Genomic DNA, 10,516 nt, shown 5'->3' with positions numbered 1-10,516 from the left:
GTACACTGACAAATAGAGAAGCCTATGAGTTTTCCCTTCTTTACACAAAGAGTGGTGGGAGTGTGTAACAAGCTGCCCAGCCATGTTCCTGAAGCCGATACCCTGGCTGCTCTCAAGAAACAGCTGGATGAGATCTTGGGGTTAATGAGCCACTAATTACAAAACTAATTACCAAACAGGTTGGATGAACCGAGTGGCCTCGTCTCGTTTGAGACCTGTCTTGTGTTCCATCCAACTTTATCAGGTACAGGGTCGTGTGGGAGAGCTGCAGCAGGCAAGGGCCACAAGGAAGAACACCAGTCCATCACAGGACACACACAGACACACACTCTCACACACCCTGGACAGGACGCCAGTCCATCACAGGACACACACAGACACACTCTCTCACACACCCTGGACAGGACACCAGTCCATCACAGGACACACACACAGACACACACTCTCACACACCCTGGGCAGGACACCAGTCCATCACACGACACACACAGACACACACTCACACACCCTGGACAGGACACCAGTCCACCACAGGACACACACAGACACACACTCTCACACACCCTGGACAGGACACCAGTCCATCACAGGACACACACACACACACACACACACACACACACACTGTCACACACCCTGGACAGGACGCCAGTCCATCACAGGACACACAAAGACACACACTCACACACCCTGGACAGGACGCCAGTCCATCACAGGACACACACACACACTGTCACACACCCTGGACAGGACGCCAGTCCATCACAGGACACACACAGACACACACTCTCACACACCCTGGACAGGACACCAGTCCACCACAGGACACACACAGACACACACACACTCTCACACACCCTGGACAGGACATGGGTCCATCGCAGGACACACACAGACAAACACTCTCACACACCCTGGACAGGACATGGGTCCATTGCAGGACACACACAGACAAACACTCTCACACACCCTGGACAGGACACCAGTCCATCACAGGACACACACACACACACACACTCTCACACACACACTGGACAGGACGCCAGTCCATCCCAGGACACACACAGACACACACTCTCACGCACCCTGGACAGGACACCAGTCCATCACAGGAAACACACAGACACACACTCTCACACACCCTGGACAGGATACCAGTCCATCACAGGACACACACAGACACACTCTCACGCATCCTGGACAGGACACCAGTCCATCACAGGACACACACACACTCTCACACACCCTGGACAGGACACCAGTCCATCACAGGACACACACAGACACACACTCACACACCCTGGACAGGACACCAGTCCATCACAGGACACACACACACACACACACTCTCACACACACTGGACAGGACGCCAGTCCATCCCAGGACACACACAGACACACACTCTCACGCACCCTGGACAGGACATCAGTCCATCACAGGACACACACAGACACACACTCTCACGCACCCTGGACAGGACACCAGTCCATCACAGGACACACACACACACACACACACACCCTGGACAGGACACCAGTCCAGCTCAGGTGTGATGGAGCCCCTGCAGGAGACATTATTATTATTATTATTATTATTATTATTATTATTATTGTTGTTCTTTTACCAGGACTTGGAGCCCTGCTGTAGACACTAGTCTACAGCAATAACAGATTATTATTATTGTTGATGATAATAATAATAATTGACTGGGAGCCCCTGCTGTAGACACTGGTCTAGCTGCTGTCTCATCATCCAGCTGCACATTGTCCCATATAAGTGTAAGGAATTATTTTATTATTATTATTATTATTATTATTATTATTAATCCAGGACTGGGGGCCCCTGCTGTAGACACTGGTGCTGTCTGGTGGGCAGTGGGCTGTTCGGAAGCTCTAGACACCCGTACCCGTTCCTAAGAGGACTAGACTTGACTTGAGGCCAACAGCTCTGGCTCCATGAGCGAGCAGGACTCTTGAAGAAGCAGGCCAGTCCCATACCATGGCCGCAGTACAGTCAGGTCCCGGCCCCCTCCAGTTGGCCTGCTGTCCTGGAAGGGGAGCCCATGATGCTAAGATTTTTCTTTTAGAAGTCCAGGTCCATTCTCGAGGACCCCAGTCATCCCAGTCACAAACTGTTTTCTCTTACGCATTCGGTCAAAGTCCGACAGATCAGGGAACAGCTTCTACCTCCAGGCAATAAGACCGCTAAACAGCCAAGCTGCAGCTCCTTCAGCAAATCACCTGTACTGGCTACAGGGACACACAGTTTCACCGTATTCAGCATAACTGCACTACTGGGACACACTGTACTGCACACACCCTGGACACAGAGCAGCTCCATTGATATCTATACTGAGCTCTGTCTGACTTTATCTCATTCAATTTCTAGTGCACTGTTATCGATCATTATTTCACCTTATTTTGCAACTTTAATTTTGTGATTCCCCCCCCGTGAGCTTGTAGAACAGACATTTCACTGCCAGCAACTACTGCTGCACGTGGTATTGTTGTGCGTTTGATAAATAAACTCCGACTGATTGATTGAACCTTTGATTGATTCTGTATAAGCACTTAGAATAAATCAGCTGCCAGACTTGTGTTTGCTGTGTCCTCATCAGCCTTTCACACAATGCAGCCACACATTTTGGTTGAAAACCTAATCACAGGTTTCAGATGGGATCATCAGCTGATCATGTGCATCGTTAGTTTTCTGGCCAATAAAACACAAAATGTATCTGTTAATGGTTTGGCCTCTGACTCCATTTGTAGTTCTGCTGGATCACCACCAGGCGGTGCTATTTCCCCCTTCTCTTCCTCTTATATAGCGATGGCGGTAGCCATCGAAGCAACTCTGAAAATCATTACATCACCAGGCCTGCTGGTGAGAGTGTACTAGTGTCCCTCCTCTCAGAGCCTGGATGAGCACACAGACCCAGTCCGGATGAATTCGGCAACTGGTCTGATACTTCTTACCAGGAGATGAAGGGTGGTGTGGTGGCTCTGTGGCTCAGGATCTGCGCCTGTGACTGGAAGGCTGCCGGTTCGAATCCCACGGCTGGCAGAGGAATCCTACTGCCAGGCCCTTCACCCCAGCCCCTCTAAGGGTGCTGTACAAATGGCTGACCCTGCGCTCTGACCCCCAGCTTCTTCCCCTGTCTGTGTGTCTCATGGAGAACAAGCTGGGGTCTGGGAAAAGACAAATTCCTAATGCAAGCGATTGTATAGGGCCAATAAAGTGATCGTATCTTATTTTATAAAGGTGTCAGAAACAAAAGAAATGACTGTTGATTTGAAAAACATCATTCCCACAGCGATCCATGGTGGGGGGTCTGGTGGTGTAGTCCACTGCGTTGGACGATGAACTCAAGTTTCTTGTGGAGTAATCGCATACAGCGCTGGTGTGGTCTGAGACACCCGAACTCCTTCGGAGCCCGCAAAAGACTTCTCTCACCATTCTGTAGCACTTTCATCCAAAAGTATTTTAGATCACATCAGATCACATCAGATCGAACGTCTGCTGGTTCACATCACTCGGCCACCATTGACCAACTCGGCCTTAGAACGCTGTGGCCCTCAGCTGTCGAGGCCCTGGAGGGCCTTTCAGACCCCTGTGGCAGCTGGGAGCCCAGCAGGGCGCCACCACTGAGCGCCCACCTCGATCCCACAGCCCTCTGCAGGCTCCCGGGCAACGGGCTTCGGGAAGAGCTTTCCTCTGTCCGCAGGGCAGGACGAGCAACGGGACCTTCAGCTTGGTTTCCAGAGGCCAGCCGGCTCTCAACCGATCAACAGGTGTAAGTAAAGAAGTTTAACAATAATCCTTACTCTTCATAATCCTTAATCCTAAATAATCTATAGCGCTTTTCTGGACACTCCCCTCAAAGCTCTTCACAGGTAATGGGGATCCCCTCCTCCACCACCAGTGTGCAGCCCCACCTGGATGATGCTCCAGTCTGCTCACACACCAGCTCTCAGTGGGGAGGAGAGCAGAGTGATGAAGCCAGTTCAGAGAGGGGGGTTATTAGGAGGCCATGATTGGTAAAGGACAGGGGGGAAATTTGGCCAGGACACTAGGGTAACACCCCTACTCTCTTCGAGAAACACCCTGGGGTTTTTAATGAGCACAGACAGTCAAGACCTCCGTTTTGTGTCTCATCCAAAGGACGGTGCCTGTTTACAGTCTAGTGTCCCCGTCACTGTCCTGGGGCATTAGGACCCACACAGACCGCAGGGTGAGCGCCCCCCAACCAAATGTACACATACTTTTATACTTTCTTAAATATCAAATGATCTGATTATTATTTCACTTGTAGTATAGGACAGAGTCCTCACCATGCAAACAGCTACCTTCTTGATCATTTTATGGTCTGTTTGCTGTTTGTGTTATTTTTCTCTCTCTGTGTATTTTTTCTACTATGTGTTTTCACGTATCATGTCTTTTTCACGTATTCTTTTTCTTCAAAGTGTTGTGATACTGTGTTCCTCAGCAGCTGTATTTATAATGTGTTGTACAGTACAGCATGTTGCACTGCTTGCTGTGTAAGTCACCCCATCCCCGCCACCAGGCACGATTGAAGTAGTTTGAATTGAATTGAAAAACAAATGAAGTGAAGTGGAGGGGGAGGGGCCGTGTGCCGAGGAGGCGGGGGTTAACGCCGGTTGGCACGATCTGACTGGATGGTGAGAGCACACGGGGGCGGGGCATGCCAGCCCCGGGGACAAAGGGGCGTGTCTTAGATCCGCAGCCGTATCTGCCGTCACAGGGCTTTCTAGTCGTTACGCTTCTAACTAGCTCGCTTTCTGTCTGCAGGTGCTCTGGAGATGCGAGATACTGGCACATGGCACACGCGCACGTGCTGTTGTCTCTCCTGGTTTTTTTTTTTGGGGGGGATGTGTACACCCCGGTCCTTTGAGTCACTCCGTTTTGGTTCAAACCTGATATGTCGGTGGAAACACAAGACAAGACACCTGAGGTGCTCTCTCATCTTACTGGCGTTTGCACCGCAGCCCACTGTCCCGGGTCACGTTTCTCTCTGTAAAAACTGGTATGTCCACTCCCACTGGTAACAGCGGGCAGCCGCAGTAACGGGAGTTCAGTTCACACACAGGAGGACACTCGCACCCGGACACACACAGCTGTGGGGGGTGTGAGGTTGTGAGTGTGTGTGTTGAATGGGTGTGACTTTGAGGTTATGGGTCTGTGTATGTCGTGGGTGAGGTTGTGAGTGTGTGTGTCGTGTGTGAGGTTATGAGTGTGCGTGAAGTTGTGAGTGTGTGTTGTTTGGCTGTAAATTTGAGGTTATAGGTGTGTGTGTCATGTGTGAGGTTGTGATTGTGTGTGTCAGGAGTGAGATTGTGAGTATGAGTGTCGCGTGTGAGGCTGTGGGTGTGTGTGAAGTTGCAGGTGTGTGTCACGAGTGAGATTGTGAGTATGAGTGTCGCGTGTGAGGCTGTGGGTGTGTGTGAAGTTGCAGGTGTGTGTCACGAGTGAGATTGTGAGTATGAGTGTCGCGTGTGAGGTTGTGGGTGTGTGTGAAGTTGCAGGTGTGTGTCACGAGTGAGATTGTGAGTATGAGTGTCGCGTGTGAGGCTGTGGGTGTGTGTGAAGTTGCAGGTGTGTGTCACGAGTGAGATTGTGAGTATGAGTGTCGCGTGTGAGGCTGTGGGTGTGTGTGAAGTTGCAGGTGTGTGTCACGAGTGAGATTGTGAGTATGAGTGTCGCGTGTGAGGCTGTGGGTGTGTGTGAAGTTGCAGGTGTGTGTCACGAGTGAGATTGTGAGTAGGAGTGTCGCGTGTGAGGCTGTGGGTGTGTGTGAAGTTGCAGGTGTGTGTCACGAGTGAGATTGTGAGTACGAGTGTCGCGTGTGAGGTTGGGGGTGTGTGTGAAGTTGCAGGTGTGTGTCACGAGTGAGATTGTGAGTACGAGTGTCGCGTGTGAGGCTGTGGGTGTGTGTGAAGTTGCAGGTGTGTGTCACGAGTGAGATTGTGAGTACGAGTGTCGCGTGTGAGGCTGTGGGTGTGTGTGAAGTTGCAGGTGTGTGTCACGAGTGAGATTGTGAGTACGAGTGTCGCGTGTGAGGCTGTGGGTGTGTGTGAAGTTGCAGGTGTGTGTCACGAGTGAGATTGTGAGTATGAGTGTCGCGTGTGAGGCTGTGGGTGTGTGTGAAGTTGCAGGTGTGTGTCACGAGTGAGATTGTGAGTATGAGTGTCGCGTGTGAGGCTGTGGGTGTGTGTGAAGTTGCAGGTGTGTGTCACGAGTGAGATTGTGAGTATGAGTGTCGCGTGTGAGGCTGTGGGTGTGTGTGAAGTTGCAGGTGTGCGTCACGAGTGAGATTGTGAGTAGGAGTGTCGCGTGTGAGGCTGTGGGTGTGTGTGAAGTTGCAGGTGTGCGTCACGAGTGAGATTGTGAGTATGAGTGTCGCGTGTGAGGCTGTGGGTGTGTGTGAAGTTGCAGGTGTGCGTCACGAGTGAGATTGTGAGTATGAGTGTCGCGTGTGAGGTTGTGGGTGTGTGTGAAGTTGCAGGTGTGCGTCACGAGTGAGATTGTGAGTATGAGTGTCGCGTGTGAGGTTGTGGGTGTGTGTGAAGTTGCAGGTGTGTGTCACGAGTGAGATTGTGAGTAGGAGTGTCGCGTGTGAGGCTGTGGGTGTGTGTGAAGTTGCAGGTGTGTGTCACGAGTGAGATTGTGAGTAGGAGTGTCGCGTGTGAGGCTGTGGGTGTGTGTGAAGTTGCAGGTGTGTGTCACGAGTGAGATTGTGAGTAGGAGTGTCGCGTGTGAGGCTGTGGGTGTGTGTGAAGTTGCAGGTGTGTGTCACGAGTGAGATTGTGAGTAGGAGTGTCGCGTGTGAGGCTGTGGGTGTGTGTGAAGTTGCAGGTGTGCGTCACGAGTGAGATTGTGAGTAGGAGTGTCGCGTGTGAGGCTGTGGGTGTGTGTGAAGTTGCAGGTGTGCGTCACGAGTGAGATTGTGAGTAGGAGTGTCGCGTGTGAGGCTGTGGGTGTGTGTGAAGTTGCAGGTGTGCGTCACGAGTGAGATTGTGAGTATGAGTGTCGCGTGTGAGGCTGTGGGTGTGTGTGAAGTTGCAGGTGTGTGTCACGAGTGAGATTGTGAGTAGGAGTGTCGCGTGTGAGGCTGTGGGTGTGTGAAGTTGCAGGTGTGTGTCACGAGTGAGATTGTGAGTAGGAGTGTCGCGTGTGAGGCTGTGGGTGTGTGTGAAGTTGCAGGTGTGTGTCACGAGTGAGATTGTGAGTAGGAGTGTCGCGTGTGAGGCTGTGGGTGTGTGTGAAGTTGCAGGTGTGTGTCACGAGTGCAGAGTGACTGCAGTGGTCAAAGTGCAGGAGGGCAGGGAGCAGAAGTCACATTCGAGAGGAGACAGAGAGAAACATGAAAGAAGAGAAACAGAGCAGAAAGCAGAGACAACACAAAAACAGTAAGTGATTTTAACATCTCTTTGCTTGTGCATCTCTCAGCGCATCACTAATTTACTGTAATATCCAATCAGTGTGTCTGTATGAACCCCTCTCTCTCAGTGCAGTGTTAATGTACTGGAGTGTCCAGTCAGTGTGTCTGTATGAACCCCTCTCTCCCAGTGCAGTGTTAATGTACTGGAGTGTCCAGTCAGTGTGTCTGTATGAACCCCTCTCTCTCAGTGCAGTGTTAATGTACTGGAGTGTCCAGTCAGTCAGTGTGTCTGTATGAACCCCTCTCTCTCAGTGCAGTGTTAATGTACTGGAGTGTCCAGTCAGTGTGTCTGTATGAACCCCTCTCTCTCAGTGCAGTGTTAATGTACTGGAGTGTCCAGTCAGTCAGTGTGTCTGTATGAACCCCTCTCTCTCAGTGCAGTGTTAATGTACTGGAGTGTCCAGTCAGTCAGTGTGTCTGTATGAACCCCTCTCTCTCAGTGCAGTGTTAATGTACTGGAGTGTCCAGTCAGTCAGTGTGTCTGTATGAACCCCTCTCTCTCAGTGCAGTGTTAATGTACTGGAGTGTCCAGTCAGTCAGTGTGTCTGTATGAACCCCTCTCTCTCAGTGCAGTGTTAATGTACTGGAGTGTCCAGTCAGTCAGTGTGTCTGTATGAACCCCTCTCTCTCAGTGCAGTGTTAATGTACTGGAGTGTCCAGTCAGTCAGTGTGTCTGTATGAACCCCTCTCTCTCAGTGCAGTGTTAATGTACTGGAGTGTCCAGTCAGTCAGTGTGTCTGTATTGACCCCTCTCTCTCTCAGTGCAGTTTGTGATCAGGAAGTACCAGCCTTCAGACCACGATGCTGTTGTCACTCTATTCCGCTCCGGGATCACCGAGCACGTCCTCCCAGCGTTCCGGCAGGCGCTGTTCCACCCCGACAACGTGGGCTGGGCCCTGGGCCTGGCCGTGGCGGCTGTGGTGGTGTCCCGCGGCAGCCTGTGGCCGGCTGCGGCGGCCGTGGCGGCGTGGGCCGGCCTGCTGCTCCTCGTGTGCCACGAGACGTTCCACGGCTACGTCCGGGCGAAGCTGCGCACGGACATGAGCGACATCCCGGCCCACTTCCTGTCCCGCCCCGACCGCTGCTTCTGGGTGGCGGAGGCCGAAGAGGCGGGGGGGTCCAGGGTGGTCGCGGGGACGGTTGCCGTGGCGAGGCGGGGAGACTGCGGGGAGGTGTTCCGGCTGAACGTGTCTCCCGCGTTCCGCCACCGAGGCCTGGGGTCCCGCCTGACCCAGGTCGCCCTGGAGTTCTGCCGGGCCCGGGGGTTCTCGCGCGTCGCCCTGGAGACCTCCAGCATCCAGACGGACGCCTGCCGCCTGTACCGCGCGCTGGGCTTCACGCACGTCCGCACTCGGCTCACCCCCACCCTGCCCCAGTGGGCGGCCAGACTGAGCCGTGTCACTGTCCTGAGCCTGGAGAAGCTGCTGTGACACTCCCTGTGCCACGTCTCCTGGGACAGGACTGTCCTGCTGTACTGGGCTGTAGCTCCTATTGTAACAGACTGTTCTCCTGTACTGGACTGTAGCTCCTATTGTAACAGACTGTTCTCCTGTACTGGACTGTAGCTCCTATTGTAACAGACTGTTCTCCTGTACTGGACTGTAGCTCCTATTGTAACTGGACTGTTCTCCTGTACTGGGACTGTAGCTCCTATTGTAACAGACTGTTCTCCTGTACTGGACTGCAGCTCCTATTGTAACAGACTGTTCTCCTGTACTGGACTGTAGCTCCTATTGTAACAGACTGTTCTCCTGTACTGGACTGTAGCTCCTATTGTAACAGACTGTTCTCCTGTACTGGACTGTAGCTCCTATTGTAACAGGACTGTTCTCCTGTACTGGACTGTAGCTCCTATTGTAACTGGACTGTTCTCCTGTACTGGGACTGTAGCTCCTATTGTAACAGACTGTTCTCCTGTACTGGACTGCAGCTCCTATTGTAACAGACTGTTCTCCTGTACTGGACTGTAGCTCCTATTGTAACAGACTGTTCTCCTGTACTGGACTGTAGCTCCTATTGTAACAGGGCTGTTCTACTGTACTGGACTGTAGCTCCTATTGTAACAGGGCTGTTCTACTGCACTGGGACTGTAGCTCCTACTGTAATGGGACTGTTCTCCTGTACTGGGACTGTAGCTCCTATTGTAACAGACTGTTCTCCTGTACTGGACTGTAGCTCCTATTGTAACAGACTGTTCTACTGTACTGGACTGTAGCTCCTATTGTAACAGGACTGTTCTCCTGTACTGGACTGTAGCTCCTATTGTAACAGGACTGTTCTCCTGTACTGGACTGTAGCTCCTATTGTAACAGGACTGTTCTCCTGTACTGGACTGTAGCTCCTATTGTAACTGGACTGTTCTCCTGTACTGGACTGTAGCTCCTATTGTAACAGACTGTTCTACTGTACTGGACTGTAGCTCCTATTGTAACAGGACTGTTCTACTGTACTGGACTGTAGCTCCTATTGTAACAGGTCTGTTCTCCTGTACTGGACTGTAGCTCCTATTGTAACAGACTGTTCTCCTGTACTGGACTGTGGCTCCTATTGTAACAGGACTGTTCTACTGCACTGGGACTGTAGCTCCTATTGTAACAGACTGTTCTCCTGTACTGGACTGTAGCTCCTATTGTAACAGGGCTGTTCTACTGTACTGGACTGTAGCTCCTATTGTAACAGACTGTTCTCCTGTACTGGACTGTAGCTCCTATTGTAACAGACTGTTCTCCTGTACTGGACTGTAGCTCCTATTGTAACAGACTGTTCTACTGTACTGGACTGTAGCTCCTATTGTAACAGGACTGTTCTCCTGTACTGGACTGTAGCTCCTATTGTAACAGACTGTTCTCCTGTACTGGACTGTAGCTCCTATTGTAACAGACTGTTCTCCTGTACTGGACTGTATCCTTTATATCAACTATACTTGTATCACTCCTCACTGCTGTTATATGACAGGCAGACCTCTCTGTGTTGGGGGGTCTGGATGTCTAAAAGCACTAATAAAAAACAACTGAAGAGCAGTCTGAGCTGCAGCCGTGTGATCAGAGTGGAGCATCGCA

General features: G+C 51.6%; 1 protein-coding gene across 1 annotated transcript; it reads left to right on the top strand.

The window, feature by feature from the left end:
• Positions 1-7,164: 7,164 nt before the first annotated feature.
• LOC138238140 (probable N-acetyltransferase CML1) lies at positions 7,165-10,477 on the top strand. The gene is made up of 2 exons (XM_069188161.1): positions 7,165-7,425; positions 8,220-10,477. The coding sequence occupies exons 1-2, from the start codon at positions 7,380-7,382 to the stop codon at positions 8,885-8,887; spliced, it is 714 nt and encodes a 237-aa protein (XP_069044262.1). The 5' UTR covers positions 7,165-7,379; the 3' UTR covers positions 8,888-10,477.
• The last annotated feature ends 39 nt before the right edge of the window (positions 10,478-10,516 follow it).

This window comes from Lepisosteus oculatus, chromosome 4 (assembly GCF_040954835.1).
Source record: "Lepisosteus oculatus isolate fLepOcu1 chromosome 4, fLepOcu1.hap2, whole genome shotgun sequence".
In the NCBI taxonomy this organism is placed as follows: domain Eukaryota; kingdom Metazoa; phylum Chordata; class Actinopteri; order Semionotiformes; family Lepisosteidae; genus Lepisosteus; species Lepisosteus oculatus.
This window is presented reverse-complemented; position numbering and strand designations above follow the sequence as displayed.

Coding starts and splice junctions, on each gene's coding strand:
- LOC138238140 (XM_069188161.1), top strand. CDS start 7,380: ATGAAAGAAGAGAAACAGAGCAGAAAGCAGAGACAACACAAAAACA. Junction 7,426..8,219: donor GCAGAGACAACACAAAAACA/GTAAGTGATTTT, acceptor TCTCTCTCTCAG/TGCAGTTTGTGATCAGGAAG.